The sequence below is a fragment of the Malaclemys terrapin genome, chromosome 2, assembly GCF_027887155.1.
Source record: "Malaclemys terrapin pileata isolate rMalTer1 chromosome 2, rMalTer1.hap1, whole genome shotgun sequence".
NCBI lineage: Eukaryota > Metazoa > Chordata > Testudines > Emydidae > Malaclemys > Malaclemys terrapin.
Window position 1 is genome coordinate 248,887,171 of NC_071506.1, and position 24,623 is coordinate 248,911,793.

General features: G+C 39.9%; 1 protein-coding gene across 1 annotated transcript in view; it reads left to right on the forward strand.

Annotated features, from left to right (window-relative positions):
- MALRD1 (MAM and LDL receptor class A domain containing 1) overlaps positions 1-24,623 on the forward strand; it is a 435,909-nt gene that overhangs the window by 321,984 nt on the left and 89,302 nt on the right. Inside the window, exons 31-32 of the mRNA XM_054017027.1 lie at positions 6,695-6,852; positions 17,572-17,773. Of these exons, the coding sequence (XP_053873002.1) occupies positions 6,695-6,852; positions 17,572-17,773 (360 nt within the window). The remainder of the gene's footprint in view (positions 1-6,694; positions 6,853-17,571; positions 17,774-24,623) is intronic.

A 24,623-nucleotide genomic window follows, 5' to 3' on the forward strand; every position in this document is an offset into this window, starting at 1 on the left:
ACTCTTAGCTCTGAAAATCATTAAGTCATCTGCTGAGGAAACGAAGTATTCTGCAGAATTAGTCCCACAATAGACAGGAGGCCTGCTTAGTCAACATGAGATCAGTTCAGTGTATTGTGCAAGAAGGTAGTGGTGGTGAGCAAACCCCACAGTTTTGTGGTGTTAATTGGAAAATGCCCATAAAAATGTTCCATTCTTTTGGATGATAAGGTACAATAGGGGATAGACATCATAAATGGCAGTGCTAAAGTAGGCCAGATGAGTGTATTGAATCTTGTCATGTATACGATCATAGTAACCACCAGTGTTGTCTGAATGCAATTAAAAATAAACAGCCTAACACAGAGGCCTGTTATCACCTGTTTTAATCATTGGTTGAGTCAGCATCAGTGTAGTTTTATAGATTGCTCTTTTCAAAGTGGCCTTGATTATATCATTCTTGATATTCTATTGTGGTTTGATACATTTGTTTAGTCATCTCTAGACAATGAGCTGCTAAATCAAATGTAAGGATACCTATTAATCATGAACCCTGAGGAGAAACAAACTTTTCACAAGACGGCACAGTGGATATAATAAACCTACTGTCCATTTGCAAGCAGCTGGCAAAACCCTTATTAATTAAAGAGGTATTTGTAAACCTACTCATTTAGACCTTTGAAGATGAAGAATTAGATACAAAAAAGAGGATAAAGTCAGTGACTATATTGTTTCCTTTTCTGTTGGACTTTTCCATAGGTGTTGCCTTATACGTTTCTGAATGAGGGTCATTGTTTTGTTGTAATTCTGCTGCACTTTACATCAGGAGTAGACAACCTATGGCACTTGTGCCGAAAGCGGCACGCGAGCTGATTTTCAGTGGCACTCACACTGCCCGGGTTCTGGCCACCGCTCTGCGGGGTTCTGCATTTTAATTTAATTTTAAATGAAGCATCTTAAGCATTTTAAAAACCTTATTTACTTTACACACAACAATAGTTTAGTTATATATTATAGACTTATAGAAAGAGACCTTCTAAAAACGTTAAAATGTATTACTGGCACGCGAAATCTTAAATCAGAGTGAATAATCGAAGACTCGGCACACCACTTTTGAAAGGTTGCCGACCCCTGCTTTACATAATGAGCCAGGTTCTGCTTTCAGCTACGCTGGCGTGAATTCAAAGTAATGCCATTGAGCTCAATGGCTTATTTTGTATATTCCGTGTAATGAAGCTGTAAACACATTTCTATAGATATTGCTCTTCAACAGCATCTATTTCAGATGGTTACAAACAAAAACAAATTTGAAATTTGGCTTTCAAAACTCAGAACGGATTGTTTTGTAAACAGCAAACCCATTTAATAAATGAACAAAATGTGCAGATAGGTGGTGAGCTGAAACCTCGGCTTATTATACTTGCCTACTTTACTGTTATCTTGTCCTTCCCTTTTCCCTGTTTCTGCCTCATCCACCCATTGTATTTTGTCATAATCTAGGATGAGCTCTTTGTGGTCTTTTTACTATTCATCTGTATTGAACCATGCATGATGGGGTCCTGACCCTGAATTGCTGGCCCTAAGTGCTCCTGCAGTGCAAATAATAAATAGTAAGAAATCACTGCAACAAAAGGATCTGACTTTAGGGGCCAAATTCTCTGCTGGTGTAAATGTGTGCAGTTCCACTGACATCAAGCATAGCACTCTGCTGCAGGTCATCATTTTCAATGTCTGTCCTGGGCTGAAGCTTGGCATAACACTGACAGGTTCCAGATGAAGATTCAGGAGCAAATGGGGGGAAAAAAGCAATTGTTGAGGGGCCACAATAAAAAAATCTCAGTGTAAATTATTCCCCCCACGTTGGGGCTGGTCAAGAGCTTAAATACACAACATATGCATTTTGTATTAGCATGTCCCAACAAAAATCCCAGCTCCTGATAGCAAAGTAACCCTTGGTACTACTCACAGAACAAAATATACTAACATGGAATACAATTCCTGGTATTATGAAGACAACAGGCTGTCATGTTAAGATTTAAGGAGAAAACAAATAATGCAGAACAAGTATTAGTAGGTGGTGAAAATATTGTAATATCCATTGTCTTCATTGTGTACCTGTGACCAACATGTCTGCCAACTCTCATCTCCTCCTTGGTCTTTCAGATTCTCCTCTTAGGGCTGCCTGCTACAGCCTGTTGGCAACACAACGAGACTGGTAGTTGTGCCCCTTGACCAAGACTGAGAGGGGAGTGCAGGTTCCAGAAACTCTTTAACCTCCAGTACCTCTCTCTGCATACTATGGGGTCCTTGTCCACAAGCAGACATCTGCATGAAATTATCCAGACAACAGTAATCTCAATAAAAACAAGACTGATTAAAAAGAGAAAATGGAATTAAAACAAATTTAACAGTTTGCTTAACACATCTAGCTTTGCTCTTCTCATAAACTAACGTCCACAGAATTTTCACCAGCATATACATTAGGTGTTGCTTTATACATCTTCAGAGAAGACAGATAATCAATTAAAAAATACTCCAACCTCAAACACTTTAGTCCAATGCCAGAGCAAAATGATGATTATATTAATCATTTTTATTGTCAGAGTACCAAGGAGCCAACTAGATTGGGTCTCTATTTTGCCAGGTATGATACAAACATATAGTAACATTCCATTTGATTTAGGATACAGCATATCCATGTCACTATAATAACTTTGAAATAACTTTTTCACTTGAGAATGTTTAAAATCTAACATCTCTTGAAAGTACTGAGGTGTAACACTCACACCCTGATAATCCAACCTGAGCAGATCACCTGAAAAAAATATTACAGACAGAGAGAGAAACGGAGAGCATTTCACTGATAGTCATTGCAATTTTCAAAACCTCCCTTTTCACGGTGTTCCAGCCAGAAATTGCATAGGTTTGAGGTGCAAACTGAATAAGTCTCATTCTGAATAAGTGATCATTTGCAGGTCTGTGAGAATGACATATTGTATCCAGTTTTGAAATCCAGTAAAGAATTTGACTTTATGAATGAGTGAACTAAGTGTGTGTGCAATTTTAGGTAAAAATAAATCCACTTCATTTCAACTGGGAAATGGCCTTTGATGTCATGCCCCCAGTCCATGTGAGCCTGATTCTTGAAATAATGAAGTAGTGAGCAAATATTTTTGTGTTCATTTTCATTTTCTCAAGAGGTTTATTATTTATCATAATATGAACAAAATTTCCAGATCAATTGCCAGAAACAGTTTTGTGTTCAAAAATCACACCAAAATAAATCTTTATTTAGATGTTCCATCAGCCGAACTCCTCAGAGCCAATGAGTGGCATCATCTGATACTTTAGTAATGAATTCACCTTGGTATATTCTAATCGTTAAAACTGTAACACAGCTCTCTAGTCTCACCCCAGTTATCCTATTACAGGAAAAGAGCAGCATTCATCAGTAGCTCTTTGGAGCAGGGCCTCTTTCTTAATATGTATTTGTACATCACTTTAGCACAATGGGGCCCCAACTTTATTTGGGTCCTCTAGGCACTATGATCATAACAACAGTAATAATTAGCAGGGAGGAGTTAAACCAGAGTTGTCATGAGGCTGCAAAAGGGTTTGGGATTTCCAGAAAAGGGGACTGGTTGGGCTTGCTTGTCCCTAGGGTATCTGGGAAGGTTTGGCAAATAAGTGTGTTTGTGTTGTCTGAGATGGGGTGGAATAGGTGTATGTTACTATTCACTGGTCCTCGCCATGGGTCTTGCCTCCCTCTCTAGAATATTAATTCTTCCTTCCAATATTTCTTCCATGCCTCCTCCTCCACCCTCTATTATCACCATTTTCTTTGCAGAACCCCAGCTCCACCTTCCTTAAACATGATCTTCTAGGTCAGCTGCATAACACCTACGCCTCACCTTGGCATGATGCCTCACACTTGAATTGTTGGACAATGTGGTGCACAATGGAGTTTGGAATACTCCAAATCCCAGAACATATGAAACTGGAATTTGGACAGCCCCAAATTCAACCACAAACTAGCAAGAGTATGCAAGAGGCCTCATGGCCTCATGATGCGAGGCCTCATGGCAGGGGCCAGCACAAGGCAGATGGGACCCAAGCTCACCTTTAAGGTAGGGAGAGTGGCGCTTTGAGAAATAGATATTACTGCATAATTTGACTGCAGAAATGATGCAAGACATCACTGGAGAAACTGTCCACCATGGACAGTGAAGTCCTCCTTCCAGGGAAAATCTTATTGTTGTGTTGCTAAAAGCCTGTCTTAATTAGATCATATTAATCTACTTGTAATTGCCCTAGAAGTTTCTCCAAACTCACAGGGAACCTATCAATTTGATTTTGCAACTTGTTAGCCAATTATCTACCAAAAGGTTTAGAAGAGCCCATTAAGGGCTGGGACACACTACTATTGTGATTCTGAATATGCTTGTAGCTGATTGTGTTTAAACAAGAAAGAGTATTCTGTGTACTCCTTTGTTTGAAAAATTCTGAATTTTATCCTCCAGAGGAGAATTACCCTGACCTTTCTTGCTGCTGCCACCAGAACAAAAATAGTTTGTCTTACCTGAGCAAATGAGCTATGTAAATGTTTGAAAATGGGATTTTAAAAGAGCTTGCTTGATCAAAAAGTGTTTGTTGCTTAAAACAAATGTACTTGGAAGGTTACATAATTACACATTGTGTGTTACTGTTATTTTGTGAATATGTTTATGTAAAATTTAGCTACTGATTGGTGCAAAGTCATTTCCATCTCTTTTAGGAGTTGACACCGCTGTGAAGCTCACAACAACCTTGTCATGTGCCAAAGTCAAAAGTGAATTCTATTTCTATAATAGTCCTTTAGACTTTTGACTGAATTTTTTTACAGCAATCAGTATTAAGAAGTCAAGTGAAGGAAAGTGACAACAGTACACAGTGAGTGGCATCTGAGGGCTTGTCTTCCCTACCAGAGTAAGTCGACCTAAGGTATGCTACTCCAGTTGTGTGAATAACGTAGCTGGAGTCAACGTAGCTTAGGTCGACTTACCCTGCATTGATGAGAGACATTCTCTGGTCCTCTTACCTTACTCTTTTTGGGGAGCTGGAGTACTGGACTGGAGAGTGCTCTGCCGTCAATTTAGCGGGTCTTCACTAGACCCACTAAATCGACACCCACTGCATTGATTGCAGCAGCATCAATCTCCCTGGTAATGAAGACAAGCCCTGAGAGATAGCAGCCTGAGTTCTCCATCACACTAAGGCCCTTTACATCACTCTTTAAAGAAGCCCTAAGTGAGGGTAACTATAACTGACCTCCATTTTAAGGCCCATTTACACTGCTAGAGCAATGCTATTCTGGAGAAAAGAGACTACTGTGGCATATCAGATGCCATTGTGTGATAGCTGGTGGCAATGCTGGCTTTTTTGTGGTGACCACTGTATTTTAGAGGGAATGTTTGTATGGAAGTGAAGTGTTTGGAATAAGGCTGTAGTGATTACAGACACTTTACAACCATTATGAAAATGAGAGATGTTTGTCATTAGGTTATACTAGGATGAAATATTACTAATATATCAATACCAATATACTCTCTTCTAGTAAAGAGAGAGCCGCTCTAAAGGAAAAAAGGGTAAGTGCATTCAAAAGAAATCAGACCTATTTAAAACCAGGCAATGGGTCATGTTACTCATATTCTATAGAGCTGTTAATGTACAGTGCTACATCTCTGGTTTAGTGGTAAAGATTTACTGGTAAGTCTTTTAGTGAATTATGTTCATGTAAGGTGCTGCTTGTCTCCAGCCCATGAAGGATCCATTGCCACACCCAGAGTTTCTTTTCCAGACAGTTTTATGTTCCAAACACAGGCAAAAACCTCACAATCACAGTTCCTCAACCCACCCAGAGGACTTTCCTCTTTGTCCCTCTCAGTCCCTCCTCATTCAGGACCTACTTCAGGACTTCTTCCAGGCTATTTTAACTGAGAACCACTTCCCATGGCTTTCTCCTGGAGGTCTTTTCCCCCAGCAGGTTCCTACTGCCTCCTCTCACAGGGGATGCTGGCAGCCCCTCACAGGGCTCTCCCTGCTCCCCAAGTAACACCCTGGCTCTTTATAACCCCCATTCTGCCCCCCTCCTCTTAATTGGTCAAACTGGGAGCACCTGTTCTGGCACAACGGAGTTGGACCTACTTCATTTAAAGGGGCCAGTCACCCTGTGACAGTCCAAAAACCTTCAAGTTTCCCCGCTTACATGAAGAACAATGTACAGGTAACATAACTTGGAGCTATTGTTAATTCTAGTACTAGCAAAACCCCTTTCAAAAGAACAATGACTTTCATAGGTAGAAATCACTATCTCAAACCTTTTTTAGAACACAGTGTTTCTTTTAGAGATGAATTTGCATTCAGTTCTGAACATCCCCAATGTGTTCATGTCCACCTCTACTAATTTCTTTCATTTGCAACCGAGCTAGGGCCAAGGAGGTGGCTGAATAGCAAAAGTGGCTTTAGGAGGGTTTAAGAAATAAATTTGTAAAATATGTATGTGTTAATAATATATACATGTGTTATCAGACCCTTGGCCTATGTGTACATATATATTTGGATCTGATAAGATACATTATTGTGCTCACTATTTAACTAGCTACCTATCAATTTATCTATCGTGGCTTATGCTCTTAAGTATGAGTAGTATTCAAAGAATATTTTTATTCATTTTAAGGTAATGGACAACAATTTTTGTATGTCAACTCATCTGCCCAGCAGGAAGGAAATAGAGCAAGGATAATTACCACAAAACTCTTCCCAGCAAGCCTCGGAGTGTGTAGAGTCCGGTTCTGGTTCTGGCTGTGTGATTCCAGGCAAACAGGAACTTTAAAGGTAAGAGGAAAAAGTACTACTATTTAAATATCCAATATTAATAGTTGTGTTTCTTGTGTTTTGAATGGTTTAAATCTCAACGCTATATTAGCTTTGTTTAATCTCTGCTTGGTTGCCGGTTCCTAACCCAACCTTTCTGTATTGACAAGATCAATACTGACAACTCTGCTTTAGTCCTGATTTCACTGGAAATCCCATTAGTACATATGTGAGTCTCATCTAGTCATTGCACCCAATCTTACTGAACAGCAACACTTTTCTGCTTTGCATGCTTCTATCCTCAACATAAAATAAGTGCTATTTCCAGTTTATGTAACACAATAATCCTGAAACATGCTATACGCAGTTAAAATGGGGTGTGTGTTTATGTCAGTTTGGAAATGTGAAAATAGAGATAATGTCAATCATTCTACATGTGACAAAAAACAAAATTCAATACAGATTAATTGAACTGTCTGAAACGTGTTAGAACAGCAGTTCTCAAACTGTGAGTTGGGACCCCAGAGTGGGTCAGGGCCCCTTTTTAATGGGCTCGCCAGGGCTGGCATTAGACTTTCTGGGGCCTGGGGCTGAAGTTGAAGCCCAAGCTCCGCTGCCAAGGGCCAAAGCTGAAGTCTGAGGGCTTCAGCTTTGGATGGCGGGGCTCAGGTTACAGGCCCCCTGTGTGGGGCTGAAGCCCTGGGGCTTTGTCCCCCGCACCCAGGGGCCGGGGCTCAGGTTCTGGCTTTGTTCTCTCCCCCGCCCCCCCCCCACACACACACAGGGCAGCAGGGCTCAGACTTGGTCCCCCCTCCCAGGATCGTTTAGTAATTTTTGTTGTCAAAAGGGGGTTGCAGTGCAATGAAGTTTGAGAACCCCTGTGTTAGAAGATAGAAAAGATGGTCATGTTGACTTGGAATCTGGAATGCAGTAGGCCTGGGTTCTAATACTGATTCATTCTGGCACCACCTTCCTGTTTGACCTTGGGCAAGCCACTTAGGCCCAAAGGTATTTGCATTCCTAACTTCCCTTGAAATCAATATACCTTTGAGGATCTGGGCCTTCATATCTCTGTCTTGGTTCTAGATCTGTAGAATAGGAATTATACCACTTCCTTTTCCCACTGTTTTTCTGTCTTACTTAGACTGTTAGCTCTTCAGGGCAAGGGACTGTCTCTTACTATGTTTATTCACAATGTATAGGCATTGGGGCTCTGATTTCAATTGGGGCTTCTTGACGCCACCAAAAAATAAATAATAGTAACCTCCCAGTATACTATGTAATATCTAATCAGTAGAAGCAGCAATTAATTAAAAATCAGTGCATTAAACTGAGCATTTATACCAAGCATTTAACAAAAACATTTCTCAAAGCTGTACAGTTTCCAGGGATACTAGTTTCAGATAGTCAGCTTGAACTTCTAAGAAATTCTTATACAGAAATGTTACAGTTCTGTAATTCTGAAACTTTTTTAAACTTCTGCTCTCCATCATCAAATGCTGCTTTCTTATTTTACCACTTACACATGTGTGTGTCTGCACACCCACACACTCTTATATGTTTTGCTTAGTAAAGTTAATTGAGAAAAAGATTTATAATAATAATAAATGGAGATATTCCATCTCCTAGAACTGGAAGGGACCTTGAAAGTCCAGCCCCCTGCCTTCACTAGCAGGACCAAGTACTTATTTTGCCCCAGATCCCTAAGTGGCCCCCTCAAGAATTGAACTCACAACCCTGGGCTTAGCAGGCCAATGCTCAAACCACTGAGCTATCCCTCCCCCACAGGTAAAGGTCAGCGATTTCTGTGCTTTGTGATTATCCAGATTATATTAAAGTAAAAGGCAAATAGTGTTTACTTCTGAATCTTTTATTTAAGTATTTTGATTTTACATTTTTAGACTAGGGTTTGTTTAATTACATGTTTCCTGAACATTATAGTGTGCAAGCCCCAGATTTTACTTTTATTTTCATAAAGAACTTCTGCTGGACTGAAGTTTTCAGTCATGTAAGCATTACTAAATGTTTAGGGCTTGTCTTCACTACTGAGGAAGTGCACTACTGCTGCAATCAATGAAGCACGTGTCGATTTAGCGGATCTAGTGAAGACCTACTAAATCAATGGCAGAGCACTCTCCAGTACTCCAGCTCCCCAAGAAGAGTAAGGCAATTCGACTGGAGAGCATCTCTCCTCAACACAGCACCAGTCAAGACACTGGGATAAATCAACCTAAGCTACATCATTCACGTAGCTGGAGTAGCAGATCGACTTACCCCAGTAGTGAAGACAAGCCCTTAGAAGTAATTTGTATGTCTAAATATATGACCTATGAGTCGGGTAGCAGGAGGCCACATAAAACCTGTATTTCTGTGATCATTTATTAAACTACATGAGTTAAACTTTTAGGCCACAATTCCATAAAGGGATCCATAAACATGAACTCTTACTCCTGCACAGGAGTAAGGTTCTGTGCTTTATCTCCTTCAGGACTAGGCCTTTCATGTGGGAGCACATAACAGTAAAATTCATACCAGACAGAACTAGTCCATCAAAAATTATACACATATTTTCCTTCTCTTGAAAAAGTTGCACACTGAAGACAATGTATCTTTGATTGTGTCCTTCCCTCGTGCCATCTAATAGGTGATCTGATTCAGCAGCAAGCAATTTTTTTTAAGAGGCAAATCACTCAGGAAAAAAAAATCAAACAATCACTGTGAACAGCTCAGTGAAAACTTCTGCTCAGTTTGCAGTGGAGGTAAAAAAAAAAGCAAGCCATGTTAAGATGTCTGCAAAATGAGATAGAATATTATAATGCTATTATGAGAGTTAATGGTACATCCACCACCTGAAATGTTCTGCTCAGTTCTGATTACTCTATCTCATAGGATATAGTCCAGAGATGGGAGTTTAAAGTGACTCAAGTCATGGATACTCCAGAAGAAGACAGATTTAAAAGACTGGGACTGTGGTTTAGTGAGGAGATATGTTAGAGGCATACAAAATAATGAATGGTAAAGAAAGGCACATTGGGTGATCCTGCTTACCCCTTTACAGTACAAGAAAATTCAATGGAAGTGAAAAGGGAAAATTGAAAACAGGCACATTTTTACACAATGCATAGTTAACTTGTGGAACTTATTGCCAAAAGATTTCATTTCACTGAGGAGAAGCACTTAGGTAGTATTAAAAATTATTAATTAGATGTTTATAAAGGTAATTGCATTAGATAGGGTAAAACATTTATAAGGGAGATGAGCCCTCATACTTCAGGGTATTAGCCAACTGCTATTTTCAACTACCAACAGTTCTACTGCATATTACAGTCAGGGAAGCAAGGAAGTGGCCTAGGCCTTCAGATATCTCAGTCTAAGCAAGTTGTTCCATAATTTTCCAGTATGGGGTTTCTTTCATCTTCCTCTTAAGTATGTGGTAGTAGACATTGAGGGAGAAATAATTCTGGACTAGACAGACCACTGATCTAAGCTAGTATGGCAATTTCTCTGTTCACAGGAGTAGTTTCAGGTCAATTCAGTTAAATTACATTACTTTACCCGTACAAATAAAAACAATGCATTTCTTTGTAGATTTGGATAGCTATTTACCCATGTTTATGCAGAGCAGGAGAGAGCTTGGAGGAACCAAAGTATTAAGCACAATCTCTCATAAAACAGTTGGCTTCTCTTTTAAAGTTTTTTCTTCAGTCCTTTTTGCTCCATTTGAGTCTATTTGTATGGAGAGGAGTAAAGCAATTACAGTTTCACTGTTCAACATTCCTCCTGTTCAGCTTTTATTCCACACATTGTCATACCATGGAGAGTTAAAACTAAATTAATTCCCCATCTGACAATATAGTTCCAATATTTCAACTTTCTGGATTGTTCAGGCAGTTAATATTAACAGAGGTTGCTATGAACTAGAATGCAGTAAATTCACTAAAAATGACTAATGGGTTTTGCATTACTATTATTATTTAAAAACATAAAGACATTGGATTACAATTTATTTTCAATGTTATAGTGGGTGGTAGGCAATGTAATCAGTGAACTTTGCTTAATTAATTCACCTAATTACTTTGGCAAATCAGATGTTCCACACTACCAGGGGCAGCTCTATGGTTTTTGCCTCCCCAAGCACGGCAGTCAGGCGGCCTTTGGCGGTATGCCTGCGGGCGGTCTGCGGTCACGCGGATTCGGCAGCGTTTCTGCAGGTGATCTGTTGGTCCCGCGGCTTCAGAATGCCTGTCACCAAAACCGCGGGACCGGCGGTCCTCCAGCAGGCACACTGCCGAAGGCCACCTGACTGCTGCCCTCACAGCGATCGGCAGGCCGCCCACCGCGGCTTGCCGCCCCAGTCATGCGCTTGCTGCGCTGGTGCCTGAAGCCACCCCTGCACACTACATTACATTCAGGGAAGTAAGGAAGAGGCTAGGCCTTCAGAAGGACAGAACCTGAATCGGATTCCCACTGTGAACCCCAAATATAATGTTATATCAGTTCCTGCCATTCTTGTTCACTTTGTATACAGGCACATCTCGTATTACTGTGTTAGTGATCTCACTTCTTGCAGTCTGGCAGGAGGCACTGCTTTAAATCATGTTGATTCAGCATGAGGAGGAAAGGTATACTACCAGTTACAGTAGAACAAAAGACATGGGTAGTCTGAAGACATGAACTTGCAAGAATGTGGTACAAAAAAAGATGTCATCATTCTATATTAAAGTCAGTGGTCATTTTTCTCAATTAAAACTGGGTTGTGGCTCACAATAAAATGAACATGTGTGGTTGCCTTTCACAAGACTCGGGTACTCCTAGTTTCATGACTGGAGAATACAGGATATATGGGGGGAATAATCAGAGATTATAAAATGAGTTCATAGTTACCTGAGACAGCACACTTCTTGCCATGCAACCTATAGATCTGCCAGGTTCTCAGATATACAGAAAATCATGTAATTAACCTTCCAGATGGAATACAGATTCTTCCATCATGACAACTGTTAGTCAGGTAAGATCAATCATGTAAGATAATATGTTATTTAAAAAAAATAATATTTAAAAGCCAGCAGGAAGGCATGGAAGAGCCTTGTGTACTGCAGCAGCTGGTGACTAAAGAAAGAGTAGCAGTTTACATTCCCTTGTCTTTCAGAAGTATGTGCCCCTCTCCCAAAAATTTATAGTTGGTGAAAAAAGAATTAGCAAACCGTTACCAGGCAGCGCACACTTCAGAGAATTAGAACTGAGTCAAAATTGTAAAACAAAGCAATGGGATTTGCTAAAGAATTCAGTTCCCACACCAGAATACAAATGAAGCAGGTGCAAAGGCACCTTGCAGAAGAACTAAGAATCACAGAGCAGAGCCTCACTGACACATTCATCTCACAGATCTACAAATGGTAGATTTTTAAAAAAAAAAACCCACTGTGCTATGTATTAATAGACATCTGCAGTTTCAAACATTTCATAAGGAATATTTTGCAATAAAAGCATCGCTAACTTGATTTCTCTCACTTGGTTTATTGTCCATGATGATTTAGGTGAGATGGGCATTTTTACTAGCTCATGCCAGACATGTGGTTTGTTTCTTATTTTAAATAATGATGCAAACCAGAAACTTTGCCAATAATTAAATTATTATCACTGACTTCTCAGAAGCACAGTGACAGCCTGACCCTTCCCAAATCTGGTAGTTAGGGAACTGTACTTTCACTATCCAGGTTTATAGTGGCTATAGTCTGATCCCCTTTCATCCCTCCATCTGTTAAATAATCAGCTGTGGACACACAGGGGTAGTGTGCGCCTTTATGACACAACTCACAGTATGTGGAAGGGCTAGCGTCTCTTGGGGCACTGAGCACTATGCAAGCATAATTCCTCCTGGGGGTCTGGGAAACATGGGCCAAAGTGACTCTTCTGTACTGGGTACTAGCTGTGCTCCTCCATGTATGAGTCCATCTCAGCTCATATAGAATGGGAGGAGTATTGCTCTGCTCCTCCTCCACTTCCCTCTTCTACAGAGGCTAATGACTCTGTCAACATTAGCCTTAAGTAGTGGTTGTGCTCTGTGTATCCCTGTGTAGGGGCCACATACAGACCTCATCCTTGTGCTGTCTGTATACACTGAGCATAAAGACTGAGACTGCATCTAGGTCTTGAACAGCAAGACACATTGGGTTCTTATTGTGGTGGGAGGCTCTGGCAAAGAATGCAACATTGCAGTCTGTCAGTTATCCTCTTCACTCGCTATGGGCATATTGGAGCCACTTACCCCGGAGAGAATAACACCTACATTGCAGGTAAAGAACCCCGGAGTTCTAATTGAGGTTCACATTTTTCTGAACGTCTTGGGTAATTGCTGAAATTAATCAGAATCAAAACTTTTCCATATTATATATATATATATGTTATGGTATTTTGTAGAGGTCCCAAGTGAGAATGGGACCCGTTGTGCTGGGCATTATCCAAATGCATCACAAGAGACAGTCCCTACCCTGAAGAGGTTACAGTCTACACATACAAAGGATTGGAGAAAAGAAGTATTATTACCACCATTTTACAGATGGGAACCTGAGGCAGCTAGATTAAATGACTTGTCCAAGGTCATACTGGAAACTGTGGCAGAGCAGGGAATTGAACAGAGATCTCGCAGATCCCATTCTAGTGCCTTACCCAGAATACTGGCCATCCTCAGAGAAATTCAGGTAATTCTACATCAAGAAACATAGAATCTGGCTCCCCATTGGGTTACTCCAGCTTTACGTTAACATTGCTCCATTTTTTTCAGTGGAATTCCACCAGTTTTAAGTTGGAGGAATGCAGTCATGAGCCACACATGAAATGTGTAGAATAGGAAATTTATTGTACATCAAAGCGGGATTTTTCTAATCTGAAGCTTTTACCAAAAAACCTCTCTGATACTTCGCCACTAAAATTTTAAATCCAGAGCTCAGGAAAAAAAGCCTGTGTTCTGAGTCCCAGCGTACATTACTTTTGTCCACTCCAGAACTGAAAGCAGCAGAAGATAAAATTCCGGGAGAGACTGGGATTCTAGATCCTGAGTTGGTAGAGGCTGGCTAGGCTACTTAGGTGAAGAATAGTAAAAGGCCAATATGGCTCCACCAGGAACCCCTTTTTTTGATTTTCAGGTAATTAAAGAAACCTACAAAAAGTGGAAACATGGACAAATTGCTAAGGAGGAATACAAAAGAATAGCACATGCGTATAGGAACAAAATCAGAAAAGCTAACTCACAAAATGAGTTACACCTAGTAAGGTACATAAAAGACAATAAGAAGAGATTCTTTAAATATACTAGAAGCAAGAGTAAGATGAAAGAAAGTTTAGATCTTCTAGTTAGCAAGGAAGGAGAGCTAATACTTGATAACATCTAGATGTTTAATGCTATTTTGCTTGTCTTCACTGAAAAAGTTAATGGTGACCAGATACTCAACATAATTAATATTAACAACAAGGGGGGAAAGAACACAAACCAAAATAGGGAAAGAACAGGTTAAAGAATATTTAGATAAGTTAGATATTTTCAAGTTGGGAGGACTTGCTGAATTTCATCCTAGGGTACCAAAGAAACTAGCAGAAACAATCTCAGAACCATTAGCAATAATCTTTGAGAACTCTTGGAGGATGTGTGAGGTCCCAGAAGATTGGAGAAGGGGAGTGGGAAATGTGGTCTAGATCAACGTACTAAAAGATGGGTGCACAACTGATTGAAAGACCAGCCTCAAAGAGTAATTATCAGTGATTTGCTGAGAACAGGATTAGAATTTAAAATGACCTTGACAAGTTGGAGAATTGGTCTGAATTCAACAAGATAAAATTCAATAAAGACAAGTGGAAAGTACTTCTCAGAGGAAGGAAAAATCCAATGCATAACTACAAAATTGGGAATAAACAATGTGATGCAGCTGTAAAAAAGGCTAACTTCATTTTGGGGTGTATTAACAGGAGAGTTGTATGTACACCAAGGGAAATAATTGTCCTGTTAGACTCAGCACTGGTGAGGCCTCAGCTAGAGTATTATGTCCAATTCTGGACACCACATTTTAGGGAATATGTGGACAAATGGAAGAGAGTTCAGAAGAAAGCAACAAAAATGAGGAAAGGTTTAGAAAACCTGACCTATAAGGAAAGGTTTAAAAAAATGGCATGTTTAGTCTTGAGAAAAGAAGACTGAGGGGGGACCAGATTAGTCTTCAAATATGTTAAGGGCTGCTATAAAGAGGACTATGATCAATTTTTCTCCATGTCAACCGAAGGTAGGACAAGACATAATGGGCTTGAACAAGGGAGATTTAGGTTAGATATTAGGTTAGAAAAACATTCTAACTAGAAGGGTAGTTAAGCTCTGGAATAGGCTTCCAAGGGAGGTTGTGGAATCCCCATCATTGGAAGTTTTTTAAAAACAGGCTAGACCAACACCTGTCAGGGATGGTCTAGATTATACTTGTTTGTGCCTCATCACCGGGGGTTGGATTAGATGACCTCTGGAGGTCCCTTCCAGCCTTATATTTCTATGATTATATCAGCCAAGGAGCAGAATTTGCATTGTTGTTCTGAAAGTTAGTACATATCCTGCCTGTCAACAAACAGAAATTTAAAAGAGGCAGCTGGAAGAAGAAAGAGGTTACAAACAAAAAACATAAAGAAACTGAAAGTATAGAAGTGTCTGATCATTAAAAATTCCCTTCAGCCCTAGGTGTAGAAATATACTTAGTCTGACAATTAGAAAGTACAGTCCTGGGAAAAAGATGAATGACTAAATCCCAGAAATGCTATGGGGAACAAACAACAAATGTTCTGCCTTCTGGTCATCCTTTGCTATTCAAATGGGCCTTCCCCCCCCCCCTTCAGAAGAATTCTTTGTCATAGGAGCCTTTTTATATTTAGCTTCCCTCATCTATTCATGAAGACTTGTGTGTGTGTATATTTTTATATAATAAATAATACACACATGCACTTCAGTTATATTTGGTGTCTCTTTTTTTCTAGTCAAATCAGTCCATTGCTAGAAATGAAAGATATTCATTGACATGTATTCTCCACCAGTGGAGGTGGCATTCTATCCAGTGAAATGATTGCTAAATCTATAAGTATGAAGTCTATTCCTCAGGGAATAACACCACATCATTTTTCACCCTATTGGTTATCATTTCTTTTCTTAAATTGCCCTCAGAGGAAAGCTCTAAGATCCCTCCACCAAGCACTCTTTCACCTTTAGTGAGTACTTGACTTTTTCAACTGATGCTTGATAAGAACAGCTGCACAAAGGAGTCGTTCCTCCCCTATGTAGAGGCTTCCAAGTGGGTGGGAGTTATGCCACTGGTCCTGCCCATTTCAATCTAATTTAGATAGTGAAGCATGCCCCTGACATGGATATTTACTTCCATTCCTCAGCCAGTTTTTCACTGATCTAAAGATGACTGAAAGGTAGACACCCGCAGAGAGCTGCTGGAAGTAGAGACTGACTCTGCTTCACTAGATATCTGCTTTGATAACATTTTGTCTCAAAATTCTTATGCAGTAAAGCTCAAAGAAAGTATCTGTTTAAGGTCCTGGTTGGTTTTTTAACTCAATTATCCAACTGAATTGGTTGGGGGACATGAAGGTCAAGTGACTTATTGAAGGTTATGCAATTAATCAACCTGGATTTAAGGCCAGAATTTTCTTGGCTCTCATTCTTTTGCTTTTCTTTATACACCACTACCTCGATATAATGCTGTACTTGGGAGCCAAAAAATATTACTGCTTTATAGGTGAAACCACGTTATATTGAACTTGCTTTGATCTGCCAGAGTGTGCAGCCCCGCCCCCCCGGAGCGCCGCTTTACTGCATTATATCCGAATTCGTGTTATATAGGGTCGCGTTATATCGGGGTAGAGGTGTATTTCATTGCCATATCAGGGACCCTCGGTTGGGAAATGAGCTCCAGAGTGGAGGAATATCAGGCCCAATGGTGACACTCACAATTTCTGGCAATCTGAGATGCCAAAAATATAATGCTTCAGTGTCTCCTGCTGGTCAGCTGATGGAGTAAAATTGGTTTTAAAAAATCACAGTATATCAAGATTTATTGGGCCCTTCTGTTGTATTTGAGTGGCACTGGTTCAATAGCTTTGTTTTGCTGCAAATTCATTCCATGTAGTTTGTTTTAATATTTGATTTTGTTTTACACTGACATTTATCACTAAGTTTATACGAGTCAATTTGCCATCACTGAGTGCAGTGCAAATTGCATCACTGAGTGCAATTTTTTAAAAGTGTTTTTAACAGATGCCAGATTGAAACCACTGGGTACTGAAGTCCTCTATTTATACATCTAAAAGCTTCACATTCTCTCACACCTCAGTTCACACAGAGAGGGACCAGTTTGAGGGATTGAGAGGTCAATTCATCCTCTGTGCTGAGTATTTCCTTTGACATCAATGGATTTTGGATCTGCTTCTATGCTGGCCAAGGCTGGCAGCAGGGTTTCCCAATTAATAACTTCTGGCAGCATTTTCTGTTATGGGAACTCTTGTTTACTAGAAACTGGATTGAGACCACCACGGCCATGTCACAATATTCAGTCACCACCAACCAGGTAATGAACCACAGCAAAAAGACTCCGTATTACATGGCCAGTTGTCTGAGCACTCAAACTTTGTTGGGTTGACCTAACTAGCTGTACTTCTCTGTAGTTTCATGCTGATTACATTTTATTTCCTGGGTTTCATTGTCAATAGGTATACACTGTTGAAGAACATGGAATGCATATTTTGATGTGGTCTTCAAGTGGAAATAAAGGAAGCAGGTGGACGTATGCAAATGTGGTTCTCTCTAGCAACAGTCCTTTCAGAGTCACATTTGAAGCTGAAGTGGGAGGGAATGAGCTCACAGAAGTTGCTCTTGATGATATTTCTTTCACCCTGGAATGTATGGATGCAGGTATGTGATTATACAAATACTGTGAAATGCAATCAGAAATGAAGGGGTTTACCATTTTACAGTGGTGAGTTTGTGTTGTGCTACTAATGTGTTCCAAAATATCTGAAGTCACCAGTAAAAAGTTTTAAAGAAATCACCATTTAAAAGTCAGCATTTTCCAGTCATTGCAACCTTGGTATCTAAGAACCCACCATTAAGAATATATTCCTGTGAAGAATATAGAGGAAAACTGTGAGATCTCAGATACCACTGCATGGAAATTTGTTTGTTTGTTTGTTTTTAAGAGCAGTACTATTCCCATTTTACAACATCCATCAAAATGTAGAATGGAAAACAAACTTTTAGTCTGACCACGATACTGGACGGTGTGACTCTACATTGAAGAAGAAAACTGGGTGGTAGGAGGCAAAGGGGAAATTTCTCCTTTCTGATCTATATGGCAGATTTTGATTTAGTCCGTTGGCTTTCCCTGTGTGGTGTGTATTTCCCATTGCCATCAAATAGTTCCACCCATAAAGGAAGAGAAGAATATTTGAATAAAGATATTTGTCATTTGGCTCTTTGAGGACAATTCTGCCCTAAAACTAGCATTTGAATAAATCTGTAATTATAGCAGACCCCGACAGTATCAATATAATCGAAGGCCTGTTAGTGTTTTATTCTGAACCCTGTTTGAGAGGGATTTATGATTGCTGCATTGTAACAATTCTCTCCAGGATGAAAACAATCAGACAAGGGTTTAGCTTGGGATGGAATAGTTTTATGAGCACAGAAGTCACTCACAATTATTTTAAAAAGTAAATGGTTTGTTCTTTTATCTTTACTCTCTTCATGAACTATCTCAGCAACATAACAAATTTACCATGCTGCCGTGCGATTTGAGAATTTATGATCTGAACTTCTACTACAAAAGCTTTATAACTTGAACTGTGCAAAAAATGGCTTATATCCTAAAGCCCTACAATACTATTTATTATGCCAGTGTAATGTATCATATAATACAACATCAAAAGAAAAAGTATATGCAAGATACTGTACTGGCTCTTTTTCAGCCACTAACATCTATGGAAATTTTCAGCACAAATAGCGAGTATCTTTATTCACACTTGAACACCATTGTTTGTATGCAAATCATGAAAATACCATTAAGTTCGGTCATTCCTTAAACATTTATATGAATGAAAAACAGTTTGTCATGAGTGTTTGTTGATAAATAACCAATAGGGATTGGATATGGCAAAATATAAAAAAAAAAATACAGATTTGTATGAAAATGTTCTGGAATAATTTTTTTCCACTGTTCATACAGTTCTAATAGTGACTCAGAATTGTTCAGACAGCATCTAGGAAACACAACCCATGTGCGAATTACTTGTATCACACTGTGTTTAAAACACTGCCTCTATTGTCAGTGATGATTCACTTTTTTCTGAAAAGTGCAGTTCAGGCAAAGGCTATTATTGGAATGACTTCCAATGAGCTGTGATACGCACACATGGTCAAGTGCTTGTCCTAGATTTTTTATGTCAACAAACTCATTCTCTCACAAGAATCATTTAAGAACTTTCACTGAATGTTGGAATTACATGGTATTGTGAGGAGGGTCACACCAGAGGGTTTTTTAATTATATATTTTAGTACCCGTGACTAATTGGAATACCCCGCAGTCCCTGTTTAAACCCCACTGAAATCTATAGATTGTCTTCTGTCTCCTAGTTCATTTCCATAACTTCTATTGACTTCACAGGGAGTCAGACGTGTTAACTCAAGAAAAAAAATCTCTAGTTAAAAAGGCATAGTTGTCTGTTCAAATTATGATAATTTAAGAAATAAGATAACTCTAGTGGTATAGTACCATTTTCTGACTGCTCTCTGATTTTTCCGAAAGGTTTCCCGGTTACAGAATATTCTCAGGCAGATAGCAATTTCTGGTTTATTCTTTATTAAAAACATGGCTTGATCACGAATAAACCTCTGTGAATAGTCAGTAGTCATAGCTATTGAGTTAGGTTGGTTAGTTGCGATTGGTCAAGTAAGTCACAAGGTATTGTACTTGTTCTCTGAATTGGATGAGCACCAGTCTGTCAATGCAAATACTTTTACTTGGATATTTAAAATTTGGTTTCCACAAATATTTGTTCATGAGGTTTTGACTTTGGCCATACCAGAAAAAGCGATTGCACAGATGTTTGCTGATTAAAAAAAAAAACACAAAACAAGGAATAAGTATGGCTGAAGCAAAAACAATTAGTCATGTGTAATCACCATAGGAACTCCCATTGGACTTTGTGAGAGGTCTCTCACATGAGGCAGACACACACAGAGTCTTCATGATTAGAATCTTTATGAGCCATCTTGTCATGTAACTAATAAAGAGAGTTGTGGTCTAAACTTTATATCCCTGGTCTCACTCTGGCTCCTGAACTAGAGAAGCTGCAACATACTCTTGGCTGCCTGCCTGTGCTAGAAAGCACAACATGCAGGGCCGGCTCCAGGGCCACCCCAAGCAGCCAAAACAAAACAAAACAAAAAAAAGCCGCGCTGGCGATCTGAGGCGGCAATTCGGCAGGAGGTCCTTCGCTCCCAGGCGGAGTGAGGGACCGTCCGCCGAATACCTGGTCGTGCCCCCCCTCTCCAGAGCCGCCGCCCCAGGCACCTGCTTGAGAAGCTGGTGCCTGGAGCCGGCCCTGACAACATGATGTCAGAAGTGATCATATTGTGCATGAAGCAAGACGTGGCTGCTTTTGTCAGGAACACAGTGGATTAGGAAATGGTGGAAACTACTACACAGAGGAAGAAACTGCAAGCTATAGACCACCAGGAGCCAAACAAAAAATACAGAGTACTGAGACCCAGAACATAGTCAGTACACACAAAAATAACACAGGAAAAGAAAAAACAGGTTTTTTTAATAAGAAAAAATTAACATAAAGGATTGCAAGCCACCCCCACCTTCATCTTTCCCTGATAATACAGCAGAAAATTGGAGGAGAGGGGAGCAATGACTCCACATCTCTATGACAGCCTCAGGAGCCTATAAAAAAGAAGAGGACATAAAAGAAGCCATTTTATTGCACATAGTGGGAGAGGAGACTCTGGAAGTGCTTAACACATTCTTACAGCTGCCAACTGAAAATGGTCCCATTTGGGGTGCTTAGGAACTATTGTAACCCTAAGAATAGTGTGATGTTCAAACGATACCTGTTCTGGTCTCACCTACACCTAGGAGACAAAAAGATAGACAAGTATGTCACAGAGACAAGAGGTAAGACATTGTGAGTTTGGAAATATTAAAAAATGACATGCTCAGAGACAACACTGTGCTCAGTGTCACTGATAAAGGACTAAAGGAAGGGTTGTTGAAGGAGACTGATTTGGGCTTGTAAAAAGCAATAGACATTTGCAGACCATCTCAAGCCATAAAGACACAAATAGAGATCAAGGCGGGGCCACATTCTGACAAGTTTATACAGGCTTTGACACAAAAGTACGGACAAGACCCAGTCACATGAGAATCACAGCAAAGCAGACTCACCAACAGCTCAGACAAAGAAACTATGCACATGCTGTGTGGTAAGACACCCACCCAGAGTCTGCCCAGCCTTTACAGTAACGTCACAAGTGTGGACAATTAAATCGTTATTCTTCTATGTGCAGAGCAACAAAAGTAACCAAAAGACAAAGCCACAAATCTCTGGCTGAACTAGAATGTGAACAATCCCTTGTAGATATAGTATCACAGGGTAATAGAAATCATATAACACACACTCAGCAGTGTATACTGAATATAAAGAATGCACCTGAATGATACTGGAGATGAAACTAATGTTTTCTCAGTTCACCTTCTGAAAAAGATACCATGTCCCATCAGAATAAAGCCGTCTAATGTTGCACATATAGCATATGACAGTTCGAGAATAGACTCTGAAGGAGAAGTCACGCTAACAGCAGCGATGGCCAAGGCTAAGGTCAGTCTTCAGTTCTTCATCACTAAGGCATTACAACATCACAGTTAGGCAAAGAAGCTTGCACACAGCTACCTAATACACAGAATAGGCATGCTTCGCACCAAAGCACCCAACACTAAAGAAAAATTGATTGCACCATACCCAAAAGACCTTAGAGAACTAGGAGAGTTCCATGGGAAGCATCGCATAAATACAGACCCATCAGTCACCCCATCATACGCACCTGCAGAAATATCCCCTCTGCAGTGACGGACAGATTCAGAGATGCATGCAGGTCATTAGAAAAGGGTCATAGCAAAAGTGAACTGACCCACTCCATGGATTACCAGCTTGGTCTTAACTGAAAAGAAAAATGGCACGATTAGGATGTGTTTGGATCCTAGAGACCTTAATAAGCCTATACTGGGACAGAATTACTCCATCCCCAGATGTTCCATGCTAACTATCTGGTAAAAGCATATCCACTATTTCAGATGAGAAAGATGGATATTGGCAAGTGTTGTGATAAGTGGGCCTACAAATTTACACTCACTGTTTAGAGTTGAACTCACAGTTAGGGTAAGTTCATAAGATGTCACAATAACCTATACCAACAAATGTTGATGGGAAAAGGTACAAAAGGGAGACACACTGAATTAGTCCAAACAAAAAGTCCAACTGATACAACTCAAGGACTGTGTTAAGATCAAGCCTCGTAAACAAGAGGGTGAAATCAGAAATCAGTGACTCAAAACTGATGTGTCAGAAACTAGGTCCAATTGGTGGACAAAATAATGAGGGGATGGGCTGTTCCACCGCCCATTCCCCTTGTGGGTCCTTCATGAAAGAGGCTTTGAAAAGAAAAATTGGGTACTGTAGCCTTCACCATCAGGGCTACACCCCCACCATCTCCTGCACCTCCAGGCCTTCGTCATCTTGACCTTGAGAGATGTCCTGACCAGATCTGGCCAAAGAGAGGGACCCAGATGACATCTCCACCTCTACTGGCTCCAGCTGAATCCCAAACACCACTTGGGATGAAACGGAATTGGACTTTAACAACAACAGCTCCAACTCATCTCAACTAACCTCTTCTCTTTTCCCATAAAGGACAGTTATTGCCATCTTTGTTAACATCTAAGAGACTGTCAAACAACAGCGGCCGGGTTTCCTTCCAAAAACTCTCTTCAGCTAAAAGAAAGGAGAACAAGGGATGTTATTAAAATGGACACCTTGATTAATACTTTACATGTCAAATACTTTAATTGTTTTTCCTTCTTTTCTGTATTTAAGACAAGGTTAAAATTATTTTAATGGAATGTTTGCCATGGTACTAAGCAGGCTGAAGTCTCTGTATACCACATCCTGGACATTGTTTAATATTAAACAGTAACTAAGTTATGTTAACACCTTCACCCCATATATCCTATCTAAATTAATTCAACATGTCACATTAGATTAGGAGTCATCTGAACTGTGCACTTTGAATACAGCCTAGGGAAGATACAATTTTCTCCATCTACCTTTTAGAATAAAGTCAGCTAGTGAAGTGTTTCAACAAAAGAATAATGAAATATCTGGAGATATTTCAGGCATCTATATAATAGCAGACAACATGATAATAGCAGCATCAACTCAGGCAGAACATGATCAGATACAGAATAAAGGGTGGCAAGGGCTCAAGTTCAACCCAGCTAAAATCCAGTTTATGGTAAAAGAAATCAAATACATGGGACACATTCTCTCATCACAAGGAATTAAGCCAGATGACAGTCAGGTTGAAGCCATCGCTAACATGAGACCTCCACAGGACAAAAAGGCATTACAGAGAAGCTTGGGGGTGATTAGATTCCTTGAACAGTACATGCCAGGTGAAGCACCTTTGACTTGCTCCACTGAGACAATTCCTATGTGAAAACATAACTTGGCAATGATCATGGGAACAAGACAAGACAATGGAACAGCTAAAGACAGTGCTTTGTAATGTTCTGGTACTCAGTCGCTATGAGCCCAACAAGCCAGTCGCTATTCAAGCAGACACATCCAAAGGTGGTTTAGGAGCTTGTCTTTGGCAAGACAGAGGCCCTTTTTCACATGCATCATGAGCACTGACAAATCGAGAATGAACTACTGGCAATTGTGTTTGCCACAAAGAAATTTCATCAGTACATATATGGAGTACAGGTTGAGGTACACGCTGATCATAAATCATTGGAAGCAATATTCTCCAAAGCTTGAAGAAAAGTATCTGCAAGGCTACAATGCATGCTACTTCCATGATCTCAAAGTCACAGAAATCCTGGTAAAGAAATATCAATTGCAGACATTATCGAGAGTTGCAGTGGAATATACTATGGAAACAGATAATGAAATCACTGATGAAAAGGTTGTCTATGCAGTTGAGGCCACTTCTACACTCAGCACAGATTTGTTAAACTGAAGGTGGACAAACAGAAAGATCCTGTACTGCAAGTTTTACAGGATATTGTACATAAGAGCTGGCCCTATAGAGAAGACAAATGAATCTCAGACAGCAGCCATATTGTTCTGTGAAAGACTCTATTTCATTCCAACAAGGGTTGTTAATGGCTGGTGACAGGATAATTATTCCTAACAGGACCACACATAAAATGCTTAACTGCTTAAATGGGTCACATCAAGGCATTCGCTGAACAAAAGCAAGAGCGGAGAAGACAGTGTAGTGGCCAGGTATGAAACAAAATATAGAACAACTTATAGAAGGATGGACAAAGTATTTCAGGAATGTAGGCTGAGTAACCAAAAAGTCTTGTGAGATTCCTGATCTGGCATGGCTAGAGATATTCCTGATCAGATATTCCTGATCTGCCATGGCTTCAGATAGCTTCAGATATTATTGACTACAGCAGACACTCATATCGACT